The following is a 20,862-nucleotide window of genomic DNA, read 5'->3' as shown; positions in this document are numbered from 1 at the left end:
AGGGGAGAGAAGAGGGAATTTCAGGGGAGAATGGGAAGGGTTTAAGGAACAAATTTAAAGGACACATGGACAAAAACTAGGGGGTGTGTGGAAATGGAAGGGAGATGGGGAGGAATGGGAGGGTGGGCTGGGATGGGAGTAAAGGACAGAAAACTGTATTTGAACAACTATTAAAATAAAATTTAAATATATATATAATATATATATAAAGAAAATCTTAAAGCAGGACTTTATACTTGATACAAAAGGAAATAGGAAACTAATTTCAGGTAGGACACATTTGTATTATCTTTAAGCTGCTTTCTAGTTTTAAACTGCATTTTCTTTTTTTTTTAATATATTTTATTGATTATGCTATTACGGCTGTCCCATTTCCCGCCTTCTCTCCCCTCCCCCCTGTACCTCCCTCCCACCCACATTTCCCCCCTTTAGTTCATGTCCATGTGTCATACTTATGAGTTCTTTAGTTTCTACATTTCCCATACTATTCTTGCCCTCCCCCTATTTTCAACCTACATTCTATGCTACTTATTCTCTATACCTTTTCCCCCTCTCTCCTCCTCCCACCCCCCTGCTGCTAACCCTCCATGTGCCCTCCATTTCTGTAGTTCTCTTCCTGTTCTAATTGTTTAGTTTCTTTTGGTTTTGCTTTAGGTGTGGTTGTTAATAATTGTGAGTTTGCTGTCCTTTTACTATACATGTCTTTTCTTTATCTTCTTTTCTTAGATAAGTCCCTTTAGCATTTCATAAAATAAGGGCTTGGTGATGATGAACTCCTTTAACTTGACCTTATCTGAGAAGCACTTTATCTGCCCTTCCATTCCAAATGAGAGCTTTGCTGGATAGAGCAATCTGGGATGTAGGTCCTTGTCTTTCATGACTTGGAATATTTCTTTCCAGCCCCTTCTTGCCTGTAAGGTCTCTTTGGAGAAATCAGCTGACAGTCTGATGGGAACTCCTTTGTAGGTTACTGTCCCCTTATCTCTTGCTGCTTCTAGGATTCTCTCCTTCGTTTTTACCTTGGCTAATGTAATTATGATGTGCCTTGGTGTGCTTCTTCTTGGGTCCAACTTCTTTGGGGCTCTCTGAGCTTCTTGGATTTCTTGGAAGACTGTTCCCTTTGCCAGATTGGGGAAGTTCTCCTTTATTATTTGTTCAAATACGTGCTCAATCTGTTGCTTTTCCCCTTCCGATTCTGGTACCCCTATAATTCGGATATTGGAACATTTAAAGTTGTCTTGGATGCTCTTAATCTTTTCCTCAATTTTTTGAATTCTTATTTCATCATGCTTTCCTGCTTGGTTGATTCTATCTTCCTTCTGGTCCACTGTATTGAGACTCATATTCCTTCCTTTCACTATTGGCTTTCCTCCGCATATCTTCCTGCATCTCTTTTATGCTAACCTGCATCCTTTCATCTAAATTGCATCCAAAATCAACCAATTCTGTGAGCTTTCTGGTCACCAGTGTTTTGAACTGCGCATCTGATAGATTGGCCAATTCTTGGTCGCTCAAAAGGATGAGTCCTGGGGGACTGATCTGCTCTGTTGAAAACATATTTTTCCCCTGTCTCTCCTTTTTTTTTTTTCCGGTCTGGTTGCTCTTGTTACAGTGGGGGGCGGAGCCTTAGGTGCTCACCGGGGCCGGGCACCCCAGTCGCTAGATTGTGACGTTATATGTGGGGGTGGGGCGGGAGCAGGATGGGAGAAAACAATGGCAATAGTTCCGTTCTCCTGGACTCAGACCCTTGTCTGGGCTTCCGGGTCGCGAGTTCTGCCCTGGTCCACAATCGCTACCCCTCTGGGTCTGCCAGCCGCAGCTTGCGTACTCAGGGATCACCGCTGCGCTCTTGCGCCCCCCGATGGCTGTTGCGTCGATTTCGCGCCAAACTTTCCCTGACCCGCCAACCCGAGCCAGCCCCGCGCCAGCCCAGCTCTTCTTCTCCTACCAGTCTGGATGTACGGGTCTACTTCAACTTCTTGGCTGTCCGACTTCCATTCAGATAAATCCTCTGTCAGTTCTGAGTGTTATTCTGTCTGTAAATTATTGTTGTAAATTATTGTTTTTCTAATCTTGGTTGTACGAGGAGATATGGTGCGTCCACCTATTCCTCCATCTTGCCGGAAGTCCATAAACTGCATTTTCTTATTATTGTTATTGTTGCAGTTAAGCAGGGCATATATATTTGATGGAATAGAAAGAACAATGAGGCTCAGAGACACCTACTGTCCTGCATCACCCAGCTGATAAAGTGAAGCTGGGACTGGACCTGTGATCTTTCCAATGCTCTGCTCCTCTTCCACTTCTTCATGGTCTGTTTATTCTCACAACACAATAAAAGCAGTACTTTGGGGAAATCTATTCTGGAAAGTGTCATACGGGAGGAAGAAGAAAGAAACTGAGACTGAAGACTGCTGAAATACACCTTGCAAATGCCACCATGCTAAGGACTACACGTGAGGTTGGAGAAGGTTGATCTAAAATATCAAAAGACAAGACAGGACTTGGTCAACAACTTGGGTGGAATGAGGAAGGCAAAAAACTATGAAGCACAGGCAAGCCAGGTGGCAAGCCAGGTAACATTCAGCCTATTTTATAAATGAGGAAATCAAATCACAGGGCAAGTTAAATGGCGACTTTCACAAGTAGTAAGCTTACGACTTTCACAAGTAGTAAGTGGCAAAGCAACAACATCTAACTATACCTACTACCTTTCACTACAACTTCTCCTTAGAGCTCTTACATTAAAATCTTGGATCAAGACTGATATGTCATTTTTCATGCATTTAGTTAATTAACAAGGCAGTCTCCTTTCTTATAAAAAGCAGGCATAAGATGACTTAGCTCAGGGGTTGTTTTGAGGAATAAATAAAATAATGTATGAAAAGCACACAGCACTATGTGTAACACAAATGTTAGGCCCCCCACCACCATTCATCATGATAAGACTCTCTTCCAGGCTCAACCCTCATAGCCCATAGCATCACTTGAATAAGCTTTCAGACAGTTAGTGTAGGCAAATTTTATTTCTAGGGTAGAAGCATTTATTTCAGTTATAGAAAAATAACCCTATTTCAAAGTCAAGGTAACTAAACATAAGTATATTTTTTCCTTGTATACCCATACTCCAATATCACATATGATTTCAAAACATTCTTAAATTAACAAGGAACAAATGCAGAATCAAGGTAGTATCTGTCAACAGAAGAGATGTATTAAAGCTACGTATGTATCAGCCCTGGAAATCAGAAAGTACAAAGTGATCTCGTGCAGTGATTCTCCACTTTAGTGTGCATTAGAATCACCTGTATTGTGGAAAAGCACCTTCAGGGCATTGAAGGCAAAATCACCAGGTTAAGCATTTCCTTGGTCTCAGAATAAATACCAACAGGACTGAAGATAAAAACTCTGTTCCTCAGGAAGGGATAAAGACAAAATACACAATACATAAGATCAGCCACTTATTCACTGTGCAACTTCTCTGAGCCTCAAATTAAGGAATAAAAGTAAGTGCTATTCTCAAGAATTGTTCTACAGATTAGGTCAGACAGTGCACAGTGCTTCCCTAATTCATAACACACAACTACTATCATCATTATTTCATCATCATCATGATTCAGAGGACAATCTCCCCCCACCCCCACCCCCAAATAGCTGCTATTATTTATCTTAAAAATCAAGTAACCACTCATCAAGTTCAAGCTCATGAACTATTGGTACTATTTTGTTATCATTTTCACTAGCTTCAACCATTCACTCACCTGAAGATTTCAGTACTTGGTTGAAAAGACAACTTTTTTTTTTTTATCTAAGCTATGAAAATGGATTCCAAGAAAAAAGGGAACTAAAGCTTAAAAAGTATGTGTTGCTTCTAAAGCATCATTACTTACATGAATGAACTGCTTTTCAAAATGACTCATTTTGGACAATCTCTGTGTTCCCTGTATTGTTTTCTGAATTGGGTTATACATAGAAACATGGACATAAAATACCTATAATCTTCATCACTTCCTAAATTCTATCTACTACACAGTAATGTTTCATAGTTACAGTTTTTTGGCCATTTAAGTAACTACACACATAAATATCTGAGATTTTTAATATTCCGAAACTATAAAACAAAGCTATAGAGGTTACGCGGTCAGGCTGGGGTAGGGCTTCTCACCTTCAGCAATACTGACATTTTTGGTTGGACAATTCTTTCTTGTGGGGGTTATCCTGTGTGCTGCCGGATGCAGGCACCCCTGGCCTTTACCCACCACATACCAGCTGCAACCCGCCCCACTTCCCAGTGTTGAAACCGAAAACGTCTCTAAACATTGCCAGGTGTCTTCTGGGGGCAAAAATCACCCCCCAGCTGAGAACCACTGAGCTAGAATTTTACAGACATAATTGTAAACTGAGTACACAGATTATACACACTTATGTAATTTACTAATATAAGGAGTACAGCATAATAGTTCCTGCTGTATTGTTTAGGCTAGGGCACATATTTTTATATAATATACTACTTAAGTACATAGTTACCCACATATAACTATCTTTTCCTACTGAAAAAAACAACATTAAATAAGGGGGAAAAACAGCTAATCCTGTGACCACTTTTATATTATCTGATATGGAGAAAAACCTATGGTTTACAAACATTTGTTAATGGAGACCTACAGAAATCACTGCAAGTGTCCTTCCTTCTGAATTCGAAGTCTCTCTTTCTCTACTTGTAAGCGTTCCTTTTCAATCTGCAGCTTCTCCGATTCAAATTTCAAAAACTGTAGCCTATCTTTTTCCAGTTGTAAGCGTTCTCTCTCAAGTTTTAACTTCTCTGTTTCTATGTCCTGTGGCTGAAGTATGGACTTTTCTCCTTGACCAAGTTCATTTTCCAATGACGGTTTCTCTGAGTTGACTATCTGTAACCTCAACTTCTCTCTCTCAATCTGCAGCCGCTCCTTCTCCAACTGAAGCCGCTCGTGCTCCATGTCTAAATGCCGCAGCCTCTCTTTCTCAATCTGCAGCCGCTCCTTTTCTACCTGCAGTCTCTCAGCCTCGATATCCAGCCGTCGTTTTTCCAACTCTAGTTTTTGTTTCTCTATGTTTACAAGCAAATGGGGCTCATCGTAGGCAGACCTTGATGGTGCTGAGTTTAGAGTAAAAAACTCATCAATGTGGGGGAAATCAGGAAGTTCATTTTCCCGCCTGGAATCTGGTATGACTGATGACAGTATTTCTTCCTCCTCCTCAATTTCAAACTAAAAAAAAAGAAGAATTTTCAGTATTATTTCTGTTTCATGGTTGTTAATTTGTTTAAATATTCCTTAAAATCTTTTTGTACTGAGGATATAAAACCATTTACTTTGAATTTTGAATATTTACAATGAATTGGCTGATGTCACTAATATATAATCAAGAGAAGTATATTTAATTAACAAGATTAATAATATAAAGAAAAAGTAGAGTGGCTTTATATGCTAGTTCTAAGTTAGCTTGAATATCTGGGAACTTCTTAACTGCTCCTGTACTATAATTAACTTGCACATCAGAACTGAAGGTATTAAATGAATAAAAGGGCTCATAGGTTAATACTTACTTCAGGACTCTGGGGATCTCTTTCTTCCTCTTCCACTTTGACCTCAGTCAAGGATCCACCTGCATCCCTAAAATCTGCCACATTTTGCCAATCAAAATTTGTATCATTTCGGAATCCAATCTTTTCATCTATCTCTTCAGTAAGAGAGTCATCTAAATCGGATGAGGGAAGGGGAAACCCAGAACCAACCAGCTTAATGTTCGCCTTCATTCTCTTTCTCTTCATAAGTGCTCGCCAGTCAAGGTATCTTCTTTTCACTTCTGTCCCTGTCCTCTGCTCTCCCTCTCCCACAGCATTCACACACTGTGCAATCTCCTCCCAAGCCATCCGCTTCATCACATTAATTGTTGTATTGAGCTGCTTGGAAAAAATGACTTCTTTCCTTTTGGTAATTTCCTTCAAAAGAGTCTGAGTTTCTTGAACACTAAAATTGCTTTTCCTTTTCCTTTTCAACTGCTTCATTTTTCTAACTTAAATGCAGTTTTTACTGTAAGAGAAGATGTGATGAGAATTTGAGGAATGCTACAAAGTACAAAAACCAAAGACAATCCTTTGTTGGCACTTTGTTTAAATCAGAGTTTTCTGTCCATTAGTAGCAAAGGCAGCCTGGATAATTCCTAAAAAGAAAAAAGTACAAATAAATTAATCTGTAACATCTGCAATGTACCTCAACCCAATAAGCTATATATATATTTTTTAAAATATTTATTTGTTTATTTTTTAGAGGGAAGAGAAGGGAGGGAGAAAGAGAAGGAGAGAAATATCATCATATGAAACATCAATCGGTTACCTCTTGTGTGCGCCCCAGCCAGGGACCGAACCCACAACCTATGCATGTGCCCTAATCAGGAATTGAACCAGAGACCTTTCACTTTGCAGCAAGATACCCAACCAATGAGCCACACCAGTCAGGGCAACATACCAAACTTTTTTTAAAAAACACCTCTAAATATGGCTCAAAACTGCCTGCATTTATTTCTGTCCCTGCCAGCACTGTCACTTTCTCACCTGGGCTGCTGTAATGATTCCTAACTAGTTGCCAATATTTGTTCTTAATATACTTCCCACTTCTCCAGCTCCTCCCACCCTACTCTCCCCAATCTATCCTCTCTATTCCCACTACTCTGGCCTTCCTTTAGTCACTCACTCTTGTTCAGCTCTTTCCCTCTTCAGGACATTCGTACACACACTTTTCTAGACAGTGCCCTCTGCCTAGGATTGTTGTTTTGTTTGTTTCCTTCTTGGCCTAATTCCTCCTCATGCTTCAGCTCCCAGATTAGACATCCCTTCCTCAGGAAAGCCTTTTCTGACACATCAAATCACTCTACAGAGTGTCTGGCACATGGCAGGCACAGCATAATTTTTCAATGAAGGAATGGGCCACTTTGCCAAAATCATCACTAGTTTGAGATATAAAAAAAAAAAAAATTTCAGACTCTGGAGAATAATTTTAGAGGAACACTGAAAGGCTGTGCTACAAAATCAATAAAATTAAGAAATAACTATAAGGCAATGTAATTTGGTCAAAGAAATGGCAACTACTTATATTTTATTATTTCCCAAATAATTAAAACTCAGTTTTGGGTTAAGCCTACACAGAAACTCTAAGCTTGGAATAAAATTTCCCAAAATAATAAAAATACCGGGAAGAAACCACAGAATTAAAGGGGTAACATAAAAGTGGCAACGATTTCCCCAGCCACCCCACCTAATTAATCTGTTAAAGAAAAAGACCACCAATTAAAATAGAAAATATATATATAATTCTTAAACCTTGTGGAGACCAACACAAGTTTTCATGGTTTGCCATTGAAATTCTGTCCTTCAGTGCTCACCAAATCCAAACCACCCTAAAACTCCCCCTCCTTCAATCCAAACCACCTAAACAAAAGATCCTAACACCAAACAAAACTAAGTTGAATACTATATTTGTTTCCAACCAATGTTTGTAATTATTTGCCTTTCTCTGAAGAACTCCTTAGTACTTTGTCATGTCCTACCTGGGGTGTCCAACCTTTTGGTGTCTCTGGGCCACACTAGAAGAAAAAGAGTTGTCTTGGGCCACGCATTAAATACTATAAAAAACTAATATGCAAAAAAAATGTTTTAAGTAAATTCACAATTTTGTGTTGGGCAGCAGGCCACGGGTTGGACACCCCTGTCAGACCAAGCCATTTTAATAGCAAAGTCGAAGATCATGATATAGGCAAGCAAACTATACTTGGATATGCCATGAAATTAATTTCAAAATATTCATGTCAAAACTTTAATATAAATTCTGAATGGGAAGATCCTCTTGTAAACCTTTTAGATGGATGCAAGACAGAATGCCTCTCCAATTACCAGAACTCATACCAGAACATCAAAAAGGGTATATGCACCTGAAACTTGTTAGAAAGATAAACTTTTCATGCCCATCCTAGACCAATGGACTCAGAAACTCTAGGGGTAGGACCTAGTAACCTCTGCTTCAATAAGCCTTCCAGATGATTCTAATGCATACTAAAATTTGAGAACCACTGTGCTAGACCCACCCCAGTATAAGGCAAATGCTTAACACACCTGATCTTGTGGACAAGAGCGAGATTAAGCCTGAAACAAGTGCACCTGTGATTGGTAGAATCTACAGCACGACCTTAATCCTTCATTACAATAGTGATGGACATGTGGTTTTCTGTGTTCTAGCCTTTGCATTATGGGAAGGAAGAGTATAAAGTTGGAAAAGATGTTCAGTAAATCTTTTCCTTAGAAAAGAGATTTTAAAAGCAGGTAATGGGAGACAAGGGCTCAGGAAGTGTAAGGGTTATGCACGTAAGCCATGTTTTTTACTTCAAATTCACTCACTGATCACTGTGACAGAGCCGACTTTTCCTCCCCTACAGAATGAGAGGGCCGTTCCAGCTCCATCATTGTGTGATCATAAACATTTCCTACCAACATGAAGTACTCATACCAAATATTCGCTAAGCTTCACATCCTATCATTTAATCCCCACCACACCACTTAGTATGATATATTAGCACTTGTAGTTATAAAATAAACTTCAGAGAAGTTAATTTGACACCTCACAGCCAGTTAAATGATAGAACTTACATCCATGTTCCCTTAGGTCACACCTCCTTCCACTTTTTAAGCAGCTTATGATCACTAAATCTTAGAAATCTGTTGCTAAATTCTGAGATTCAAGTCTTTTAGTAGATGTTCAAAAAGAACAGATTCTTATATATGTGGAAGGTTTAGATAGAATCTGTGTATGGACAGAAAAACACCTTGAAACTTCAGCTAGTTAGGTTTCACTCTACACTGGTTTGTAATATTGGCCAATTTAAAAATTTTATCAATGTGAAAAATATTTCTCTAGTAACTGACAATTCAAATAGTATCTTCTACTGAAGCAAGATATAACAATTGAGTAAGGCTAACTAAATTTAATTTTAAAAATGCACAAATATTTTTAATCATTGTTTGAGTCTTTTCTGTTTAGGACTTAGAAGAGGACACAAATTCCTTATTTCTAAACTCAAATAAAAAGGTATTTTATATGATTTCACTAAACTTTTCTACAATTTTTCAAGTTCCTAGTAATCTTTACCTGATTCTGTATATATCTAATAACATCAGCAAAAATATGCACATCACTATCTTTTTGTATCCTATCACTCACGTGGCATAACCACCTCCTGATCTGCCAGTTGCTACTGAAATAAAGGTCAGAGAGAAGTTCTGAAAGAGCAGAAAATGAACTTTCAAAAAAATCACTGTCAAGCCCCTGCTGGTATAGCTCAGTGGCTTGAGCGTGGGCTGCAAACCAAAGTGTCACCAGTTCGATTCCCAGTCAGGTCACATGCCTGGGTTGCATTGCAGGCCAGGTCCCCACTATGGGGTGCATGAGAGGCAACCACACATTGACATTTCTCTCCCTCTACTTCTCCTTCTCTACCGCTCTCTCTCAAAATGAATACATAAAATCTTAAAAAAAAATCACTATCATTTCACACTCCCATAAAAAGGGCAAAGCATGCAAAAAAAAATTGCAAGCAAACCAATTCTAATGTAGACTTCCAAAATTTCCTAAAAGATATTTAATAAAATTGAAATCCACTAAATTGGAACATATCATCAATAGCAGCACTTTTGATCTTGTCTTAGGTAAATACTGCACTTACAGTCATATATAAGCCTCTTGTCACCAGGCTATTAAGGAAATACATTCATTAGGAAATTAAAACCACCAAAAGAGACAGTGTGTGTAATGGTTATAAGCACAAAGTTGGACTTTCTGGGTTAGAAACCTGGCTCTCATTTCCTGGCTGTGTGGTCTTAGTGACTTAACCTCCTGATGTACAATTTCATTTATGAGGTAATAGTGTAATTTCATAGAGATAATGTGGATTAAAGGATTTACTAAAATACAGAGAATAGTTTCTAAGTAAGTAACATTAAGTTTGCAATTACTGCATCAAAAGCAAAGTCTTTAAACAATTTTGACAAAGGAAACAGGAAGGTCATGATAATATTGGTATTATTGTTATTGGTTCTAGTTCTTAAGCCAAGTGGTAGGTCCATGGGTCTTTTATGCTTCATAACATATATGCAACAATTAGGGGTGTGTTGGAACCTGCTGGTGTGAGCTGGCAAAAGCCAACTGTGTGCATCCCTTCCCAATTCCACATCTAATGATGTCATGTTGGAAGCTACAGAAACTAGCCAAAATGGTTGTAGTTACAGCACAGAAATGGACAAATGTTACAAACTAGAACTTATTTTGTTCAGTGGTCAGGGTGCTGGTGTACTAGTACACTTATAGCTAATTATTTTTGCACATCTGAAATGTTACCCAATAAAAATTAATGAAGTTCAATGTTTTAACATCTGAGACCACATTTAATTAGCACTCTGGCCTAACATTCCTTAGTATTATAATTCAAATGATCAAGCAGGCTGCATAAGTATTCAGCTTTCTGCCAGAGGAGACTGAAGAATCCTCATGAGGTACAATGTTTATGAGCCACATAAAATAACTGAAGCAAACTGGTTTATAAATAATTAAACCAGCCCAAATATGCTTTTCATTAGTATGTATGTTGCAGTATACCTCATGGAATTACTGAATTCAAAACTTGACTTTTTGCTTCCCCCACCGATTGCTCCAGCACTGAGGATCTGAGGCAGCCCCAAGACAGTGTTCAATATATACCACTGTACCTATCGAGTAGGAGGTAAAAATAGAACTTAAAATAAGAAGGTGATTGGGGGTGGGAAAGAGTAGAATGTGAAACAAAATAACTCAAGGAAGGTAAGGTAGCAACACTGAAACTTCTATGGGTGAAGCATATGCTTAAAAAGGCAGCCCAAATTGATATAGGCAAGAAGCAGCTTATGAAGATTAAGTAAAAACTTTACATAAACTACCCACCCCATAACAATGCCAAAGAACATAGCAGTCAACAAGTCATACAAAATCTGAAAAGAAAATTTTAAGTAAATAGGTTATATTGCTACTTAGACAGTACGGCCAATGATGAGCAGGTTATTAGATACATTTTTAAATGGAAATCAGCAGGTTAGATGTCCTTAAAAATAAAAGAGTTAAATCATATCAAATTAAATACTTACAATGTATTAAGGATGATTTTTTGTTTCCAGAAGATTTTTATATCTTAAGGTCTCAGACTACTTAGTTTATTGAACCATTTACAAAGCACTATCATATTTTTAAGGCAAAAACATGGCAGAAGTACAAATATTCATCAATAGGAGACTGAATGAATAAACTATACCACAGCCACATAATGGAATATATGTGATAAATGCCATATGAGAATATGAATATGGCTTAACGCAACATTATTCCTGTACAAATGCTAGAGTTAATGCAAGCCAAAATCAGAAAGGGAGTATGTATATACATCTAGGTGTACGTACACACTCAAAGAAGCTCAATTTTCAACTTCTACAAACAGAATATGCTATGCTCTGCAACAGGTTACCGCACTCTGCCCAACCACCAGCTCTAGGGGTCACATGCAGAGTTATTTCTGCCTCAGCCACAGAGCTGTTTGGTAGGCCAGAGTATACCGGTTTTATTTTACTTTGAGATGATTAACATTATGTTACAAGTATACTTATAAGGATTTTAATTACAGAAACATATACTTTTTAAAGCCCCACAAATATCCACAAATCTTTGACAACTTAAATCAAAATACACTTATCTGGTTAGAAAACCTATATAAAGATACAAAACAAAGTGGAAATTTCTCTCTACCACCAATGTAATATTAATAATTTCCTGGGATTCCAGAAAATCATATATTTGCAACAGCATACATGTACCCATGAACACACATCATATATTACATATAACATGAATATGTATCAATTCCATTCACATATGTAACTTAAAAAGCAGTGACTGCTAAAATGTAGAGATGTAGAAGTATACAGAAGTGAAAAAATTAATTGAAAGCAGAAAAATAAAATGTCTACAAATGATTCTATAAAGGAAATTAAGAGTCAAAGAGGAAATCATAAATGTAAAAATTTACCAGCCTCTACTATAAAATATAATCAAGAAATAAAGAATAATTATGAAATTCTGAAGATACTGAAAAATTATCAAAGTCTGAAGAGCAGTGTCTCTCAAACTTTATGCTTATGAATTGCCTGGAGCTCTTCTTAAAATAAGATTCCAATTCAGTAGGTCTGGAGGGGGGCCAGCAGTTCTACATTTCTGACAAACACCTACATGATGCTAATGCTGCTCATCCTTGAACTACACCTTGAATAACAAGGAACTTCACTAGTATAGCACTATCCAATAGAAAAATGTAATCCACATATGTACTGATAATTTAAGTTTTTTCTAGTAGCAAAAACAGTAAAAGAAAACAAAAGATGTAAAGCAAAAACAAAAGATGGAATTACTTTTAACACATTTATTTAACCCATATATTCTTAATCCAATTAAGAATCTCACAAGGCAGAAGATATAGTAAGTCCTCAACAAATACCAGCTATTATCCATCTTCCATTAAAGTGTTGGACACAGTAAGTGAGTATTTCTTCACTGAATAAATAATGGGAATATAAGAAAAGTACAAGACAAGTACTAACAAAATACACTGGTGTTAAAAAAAGTAGAAATTTCTGGTGGGAGCGAGGATATTGTCAAAAGAAATATGCATTTGATTTGGATCTTATAAAACAAATAGATTAATAAGGGACAGAAATAAAAGAATCTAGGTTGAGGTCAAACGCCAGTATATCTTTAAGGCTGGCTCAGTAAGACCTTGTACTTTGCTAGTAGAAAACTTACTACAAGAGACAAATGTATGTGAAAATCCACATATTTTTAAAATTCAAGCAGATTACCTCCTATATGGAAGTAATGTTACATCATAATATATAAAGTATAATATATACGTATATAATAAATGATTACAATTGTCAAGAAAATCCTAATTTATGCAGATATCCACCATCAGATTTTGCTGCTCTTAGACTATGAGATCAATTTAGTAACTGGACTGTGGCAAACTTATTGGTACCTGGCAGAAATAACAGTCCTCTTAAAACTATGCCTGAGTCAACATATTTTTTTAAATTTTGGCAGCAGTCATTGTTATTTGCATGTCCTATTTTTTCCAACAATTTGTAACTCCATTCTACCTCACTAAAGTGGTATCCCCTTTGTCCCTGCCTGTTCTATGCTAAACTGATGGACTATTTCATTAACCAAATGCACTTTAACACAGTTTTAACCTCACTAAAATTGATATGGCGTTGTATCTTAGATTTTTAGTCAGTCATGGCTTAATTGTGTAAAACTCCTTTGACAGCTTCTGATTAACATTAGAAAGTACCAAATGAATGCACCCTGAGTTTAAATTCGGCAGCTATGCTTGCAGGGATGAAAAGTAACCTTTATTTCCAGGAATGTGGTTTTTTCCTATTCTCTTTACATTTTGATACTCATAAAACAGAGCTTGAGTTTTCTGTCATCTGTTACCCAGTACTTTACTTAAATATTTGTTGAGCTGATACTATATGCCAATATTCTTGGTGCTGGGGCTATAATGCCTCATAACATGTGAAGATGCTCTTTTAGATGTTGAATACTATCCCTTTTATATTAGTGGTCATCCCTATCTTTACCAAAGGTAGTTGTAACTGATAAAAATTTATAGATCTTCCATGCCCAATCATAGAGAACGGCGATTTTTCCCTAATCCCATTTCACAGTCATACTTTACTGGGTGCATATGAGTATAATAAATAATTCACTTACATTATCCTTATGAAGATGATGTATCGCCAAAGGCATATTATATAACCAGGCATTTTTTTTTCAAGAACACAGAATGAGGTTCCTAAATACTGCATAAGATCGGATTAAAAGGTCAGAGTAAGATCAGGCAGTAAATTCTGGGTCCAAAAAAATTGGGGGATGGGGGGGGGGTAAATTCATTAGGCTATTCAAGAAGAAAAGCACCACAAAATCTACATGCTTCCCCCGCCACCTATATTCTTATAGGACAGCGATTTTTAACCCATGTGCTGGCACAATGGTGTGCAGCAAGAATTTTTAAAACATGCGATACCTGACTATTCAGTCAAGGGCACTGACCTCTTTTCCCTTAGATTCTCAAATTAAAACAAAGAAAAAGAAAAGAAAAGACAGACAACACAAGAGCCACCTGGTGTAAATGAATTATACATACTTTCTTTTTTTGGTCAGGTGAGCAAAAATATGTTTTTATTTGCCACACAATTTTGATAGTTTATATGTGCCATGAGATGAAGAAGGTTGAAAATCGCTGTTGTAGGAAATTAACTTCCCTGCCTAATAAAATGCTCTTCCTAAAACTTGTGGTGATTAAATAAAGTTTACTTAAGGTCGCCAGTCATCAGACTAATGAAACATCCTTCACTCCCTCCTTGCTGCTTCCCTTGGGACGGCCCAGCCACAATCCCTGGGAAGAATCCAGGAAAGCTGAATTCCCAGGAGGCCTCCCAGGATCAGGGAGTAGGGAGAGCGCACCTGACTCGGTCACAACGCTGCGGCTGCACCTGGTGGGAGATGAGGCAACCAGCAAAATTCTCTCTCTGGATACTGAATTAGAGTTGAGATCAAGCGATGGCAAACTTCTGCAATCCTGTTTCAGTACCCCGGGCCCTGCTCACCCTCCCAGGTCAGGCTGCAGCCCCGACTGGTACTTCTCCCTAGCGTCGTAGTCCTGCTACGCCGCAGAGCTAGAGCTACAGCCCGCAGCTGTGTTGCGGGTAAGGGGACAGCCACCTGCCGCTGACCCCGTCCGGACCTTCCCCGCTTCGAGGGCACCCACCGTCGAAGGAGCCTCCGCGTCCTTTGGGACAGAGACGGCACACCTGCGACCCTGCGGCACCACCGCCCGGTAGCCTCTAAGGGGATAGGAAAAAAAGATGCTTCATTGATTCCCCGCCCCCCTACTCGCCCGCCCCCTTACCACCGCCTATTGGGTGGCGCGGCTGCAGCTCTTTTGATACGGCTCGTCCATTGGCTCATTTGGTACAGCCTTTCTGGCTGACGGCCCGCCTCAGGCCTGGCCTCACAATAGGAGTCGAATCCCAAAGCGGTTCCGGGTTAGTGCCCTGGAATTCCTGCCCCTTGTGATTCACGGCCTCCATTGTATGCTCAGTCTTTGGTGCCCAGCCGTGTCAGTCAAGTGTGCTCTAGCAAAGCATTGGATCTTTACGATCAGCCCGTTCTGTTGCTCTGCCTGATTGGGACACTGGCTGCTCCAACTCTGCTCTTGTCCTTGACCCTCAACTTTTAAAAGGACAAAGAGGAAGTGGGACTCTGGGGTTGCTTCCACTGGTTCCCAGCACGGCCTCTGCTCCGTCAACTGCCACCTAGTTTGTCCTCAACCATTTTTTGAGGCTTCCCTTCCCAAGGTCACTGGTGATTTTCTTACAGATAAATCTAAGCATCGCTTCTCAGTCCTCATCCTACTTAACTCCTCAAAAAAACATTTTGACTTGTTGACTATTTCTTCATTGTTCTCCATAATATATACTTCTCCTGGTTTTTCTCCCTCTAGGTCTTCTTTTCTGTTTCCCTTTGCAGTTGCCTCTTTCGTTGCCATCGCTAGTTCTCCTGTTACTAATAGGTTTGCCTCCCCATTGCCTTTATTCAGAATTCTATTGAGATCCTGCATTATAGCTGTAGCCTTCTTACTAGTCTCAGTGTCCTGCCAGCTCCTTTGTAGCCCATCCTTCACACTGTAGCTAGAAGAGTGCTTCAAGTTCTTCAATGGAATCACACTCATCTTACGATAAAGTACAAAGTGTTTACAAAAGTGACTTCTGCTTTTCCCCCAGGCTTTATCTTTCACTAACATTCTCTCTCTTCCCTCTTTATTTTTTCCTTACCCCAATTCCTTTGCCTTGATCAGTTCTTAGATTGACAGTTACTTTGGGACTTAGTTTGCACTGAGTTGTTTTCCCTGGAAAGATTTCTCGCAGCTTCTTCCCTGCTATGCCTAGGATTCCTTTAAGAAGTCAGTTCTTGGCCCTGGCTGGCGTAACTCAGTGGATTGAGCTCTAGCTGTGAACCAAAAGCACCGCAGGTCCAATTCCCAGTCAGGGCACGTGCCTGGGTTGTGGGCCAGGTCCCCAGTGGGGGCCACATGAGAGACAACCACACATTGATATTACAACCTGAACTGGACTCATATATTTAAAAAAAAAAAAAAAAAAAAAAAAAAAAGAGTGATAGATCCTACTAATAAAGCCTGAAAAAATGACAAAAATAGTCAGTTAAATTGGAGGGTTCTCTATTTCTGGTTACCAGTCTGATCTATCCTCCAACAAACTATTGAAAGAGAGAAATCTAGGCCCTGGCTGGCGTAGCTCAGTGGATTGAGCGCGGGCTTGTGAACCAAAGTGTCGTAGGTTCGATTCCCAGCCAGGGTACATTCCTGGGTTGCAGGCCATAACCCCCAGCAAATATACACTGATGTTTTCCTATTTCTCTCTCTCTCTTTCTCCCTTCCCTCTCCAAAAATAAATAAATAAAATCTTAAAAAAAAAGAAAGAGAGAAATTTTATCTTCAGTGAAACAGAAAGATTCATGTTAGAATTTCTGAAAGAAATTCTAAAAGAACCTTCTGAAAGAAGGTTCCATGCATGTACCAGTGCACAGTAACTGTTTTATCTGAGGGGGTTAAGTGTACCTTATTGTTTCACCTCAGTAGAAGTTCTTCTTTTCGGGAGAAGAATTTAAAATCCCAAGACTTCCCCTGATATGCAGAAATTGATTTAGAAGCAAATAGGTTTAACTATCAGGAGGTTTAAAATTTCACTTATTTAGCAAATATTTATTGAGTCCCTGCTGTGTGCAGGCATTGTTTTAAGTCCTGGGGATAAAAGAGTGACTAAAACAGGCACAATTCCTTGCCTTTAAGGAATGTAGTATTTTACATGGAATATAAAAATAAAAAAGATAACTAAGAATACAAAAAAAAAGAAGTCAGTTTCTGAAAGAAGTCATTCTTTCTTTCCATTCACCCTATCTCCACTTCCAAGTTTTCCCTCTAATGTAGATTTATGAAATAAAAGACAGGATGCTCTGTTAGCTTTGATATTCAGATAAATAATTTTTAGTATAAGCATGCCCCATGCTTATTAGCATGTGTATATTTATTTGCTAAATCTGGCAATGCTACTGCAGCATGCTTCCACCACAGTCAGTACCTTTCTTCTTACAGCTTTGTCACATGTTCCATGTGGGTGGGTCTTTCTTGTTCACTGTTGTAATTTCTTTGCCTAGCACAACACCTGGATATGATAGACACTCAAAAGAGATACGGTAAATAAATAATGAAATATTCTGGATGACTGGTGAATCCTTGGTGGATATTCCTGGAGGAACTCTCTTTAAAAAATAAGACGTATTTATGAAATATTCTTTTTGAAATGTAGTGATTAGTCTTTCAGATTTTTACATGACTTTATGAGTGAAGCATGACTAAACTTTTGCCCAAGTAGAACAAAAAAGAACACTTTCATTAGAAAAACATGAGAACCTGTGTTTTATAATTTTGTTTTTTGTGTGTGGTGGATGGTTTTTGGGTGAGTGCCATCAGATAATAAGAGAACTATCTATCCCCATTATGACCAGACACTTTTCTGTCCCCTTGCACAGTGTGTTCACCACTTGAATCTATTTATTTGCTTCAATGATAAGGATAAGGCCTAGAATGAGTAAGTTCAGAACCTTCTGCTTTTGTATCATGAACACCAGACAAGACAGATTGAAGGTAATCCAAAATGCCTAATATTAGTACCCCATTACCAACCTGATAATCTGTTTATTGATGTGGTTTTTGTTAATATTAATTGTAGGCTAGAGATTTGACACACACTTATTCTAGAACTGACCTGTCTAAATGCAGCTGCCACTAGTCCGATGAGCCAGCACAACCAAGTAACTGAATTTTAATTGTATTTTATTTTAATTAAAAAACATATTCAATTCAGTGACTAGATAACTTCTAAGTATGTTTAGAAAACTTGAATTATGTGAATCTACTTTTTCAACTAAATTTTTTTGAAATCCAAGTACAGATCGAATATTTTTTTTAAGATTTTATTTATTTATTTTTAGAGAGGGAAGGGAGGGAGACAGAGAGAGAGAGAGAAACATCGATGTGCGGTTGCTGGGGGTTATGGCCTGCAACCCAGGAATGTACCCTGGCTGGGAATCGAACCTGCGACACTTTGGTTCGCAGCCCGTGCTCAATCCACTGAGCTACGCCAGCCAGGGCAGATCGAATATTTCTGATAAAAAATTACCATCTAAACTGAGATGTGTTGTAAGTGTAAAAATACACAGGATTTTAGAGATTTATAAAAATGTAAAATGTATCATTGATAATTTTTATATTGATACTAAATTTAAATAATAATGTTCTGTATAATTGGATTAAGGAAAATATATTATTAAAATTAATTTTTCCCTATAATTTTTTTTACTTTTTAAAGTGAAGCTAACAGGAAATTTAAACTTATTCATGTGGTTTGTATTATATTTCTGTTAGATGGTTCTGTTCTAGACTGTGCCTGGCTGCAGCTTATTAAAAGTCTTAGAATGAGAACATAATAGTTAACTAAAATATTTCTATATCATAGCTTATTTAACCAAAGGGAAAGTAAATCACTTTCCCATCTTTTCTTCAAACTCATTTTAGTTAAGAATAAAACAAGCCAATGAACACATTATAACTTACATACCTCCAATTACATTTAACTGTATCATGCTGTTTTCAATCTCCATTTTTGCCTTTTCACCTGCTTTTTTCCCCTTCCTTTGACATGCCCTGCTTCTCCCAGTCTTGTCCTTATGACACACTCTTATTCTCCTTCAAAACATGCTCTTTCCTGACAACCTTAGAACAGGTTTTCCTTTTTCAAATGAATTTTATGCTTATTCGTATTCTATTTAGGTAGCATTCTGTGTTGCCATTACCTTTTACCTTTTTATCTCTAGCACCCAGCACATTACCTGTCACTTAGGCTGGCAAAAAGATATTTGATGAATTGAACTGAATGCTGACAAGATAAAACTCACTCTGTCCTCTGTGGTGTTCCATCAAATTGTTTGCAATTTTTATCATCAGGTAAATTATAATGGTTTGAAAATGACATTGAAAACTTCTAACCAGCAAATTTCATGTTTCTAAAAAATTTACATTGAGGGGAAAGAGAGTATGGCTCATATATATATATATATATATATTGTTACAATTATTTTTCTTTAGATTTTATTTTTCTTGTAAATGGGAAAAATAGGTGATGTCAGAACACAAGTTATTTAAAAATGGTAGCATTATAGTAAGAGGTAGCATTGGTAGACTACCAATCTCTATCTCTAGTTTCAAAGGTCAGCCTGGTATCAAATTTTGAGAAGTCAAATTGTTTTTGCATTTCAACCAGCAACAACTATGGTTAGTTTGCCATTTTTGTTTATGGTGGGAGATCTGATTTCTATTGGAATAGTATATGAAATACTATAGGCCAGTGGTTATTAGGAGAATCACTAACAATACTTCTTCAAAATCATCCTGTTCTTTTCAAAACCTATAAATAAAGTTGCCCATGGAAGAAATAGAGCAATTGTAAATCTATTCTTGTACTTTGGAACATGTGCCCTGGTGACTTCCTATTTGAATCTCATTTTTAAAAATCACTTTCAGTAAACATACATTTTTGGTTTGTCTCTCTTTGGTAGTCAAAGAGGCTTCTTGTTGAGTAACAATTTTAACAATTTTGTAGGATGACCACCTGTTTCTTTGAGTCCCCTACAGAATGAATTTTATTTATGCAAAATAACCTGTATTTTAGACCACTCCATCCTATATATATCTCCCATATTTAGTGAAAATTGATCTAGCCTTTTTTGCATGTGTCAACAGGAAAACATATGCATGCATTTCATTTTAGTAATAAAAATCATACTGTTTTCTTATTTTGAGAAATCACTGTGACTTTTTGTCACCTCTTGGTTATGTTTATGTATGTACATTCCTGAATTCCCTTCCTAAGAATTGTACAGATTTTTGAGTTAGGAGCTTTTCATTTATTGACCAGATCTCTTTCTTCAACTCACTTTAAAAAATAAATATTGAATATTATTCTGTGCAGAGTACTGATCTAAGGGCTTCATATACATCAATTTATTTAATTATTACAATAACCTTATGTAGGAATTACAAGTATTCCTCACATTTTTAGATGAAGAAACTGAGGCAAAATGATTAAGTTCTTTTCCAAGGTCCCACAGTTAGTAAATGGCAGAGTAGAGTGTAAACCAAGATAGTCTATACACTTGAACCCCACAATGCACTGTCACTCAGAATGGATGTGCTTGCTACCTCCAAGATTACTTTAAAGGTGGCCAAAACATTTGAAAAGATTTTAATGGAGCTGGGGAACAACAAAACTCCACCTGCAAAACACTGTCTTTCTCCTAACATTTGTTGGACTGTGTTGTAAGCTCCTTAAAGGCAAGGATCATGTCACTTGTCTTTATTTCCCAGCACCTTGCACAGACCTTGCATTTACTGTTTATTCCCAAATAAATTTCGATTTTTGGGCTTTAGAATAGACAAGCCATATAATTTCTTTGAAACAGTAGCCTTAGTCAAGGAATCTATCATTGGTTAGCCGCTGACTGAAAGCTTTTCTGTACTGGATTGTCTGTTGCTTTTACTTCTTCACTAATAACCATGGAATAA

The 20,862-nt window shown here is 37.7% G+C and overlaps 1 protein-coding gene across 2 annotated transcripts; it reads right to left on the bottom strand.

Moving 5' to 3' along the window:
* Positions 1–3,006: 3,006 nt before the first annotated feature.
* Positions 3,007–15,049, bottom strand: MSANTD4 (Myb/SANT DNA binding domain containing 4 with coiled-coils). 2 transcript variants are annotated; one of them, XM_036028620.1, is made up of 4 exons: positions 14,932–15,043; positions 13,875–13,963; positions 5,585–6,201; positions 3,007–5,246 (listed from the first exon to the last, which is right to left on the bottom strand). In XM_036028620.1, the coding sequence occupies exons 3-4, from the start codon at positions 6,044–6,046 to the stop codon at positions 4,671–4,673; spliced, it is 1,038 nt and encodes a 345-aa protein (XP_035884513.1). In that variant the 5' UTR covers positions 6,047–6,201; positions 13,875–13,963; positions 14,932–15,043; the 3' UTR covers positions 3,007–4,670. The 2 variants fall into 2 exon arrangements, with proteins under 2 accessions (XP_035884513.1, XP_028372975.1); XM_028517174.2 differs by lacking the exon at positions 13,875–13,963 and having other exon boundaries at positions 14,932–15,049.
* Between the last annotated feature and the right edge of the window lie 5,813 nt (positions 15,050–20,862).

The sequence above is a fragment of the Phyllostomus discolor genome, chromosome 6, assembly GCF_004126475.2.
Source record: "Phyllostomus discolor isolate MPI-MPIP mPhyDis1 chromosome 6, mPhyDis1.pri.v3, whole genome shotgun sequence".
NCBI lineage: Eukaryota > Metazoa > Chordata > Mammalia > Chiroptera > Phyllostomidae > Phyllostomus > Phyllostomus discolor.
Note: the sequence above shows the minus strand (reverse complement) of the source record. Positions and strands in the feature narration are given on the sequence as shown.

Bases quoted from the DNA above. Each gene is read 5' to 3' on its own strand.
- MSANTD4 (XM_028517174.2), bottom strand. From the start codon at position 6,046: ATGAAGCAGTTGAAAAGGAAAAGGAAAAGCAATTTTAGTGTTCAAGAA. The intron at 5,247-5,584 runs GTAAGTATTAAC...CTTTTTTTTTAG, and splicing joins GAGATCCCCAGAGTCCTGAA to TTTGAAATTGAGGAGGAGGA.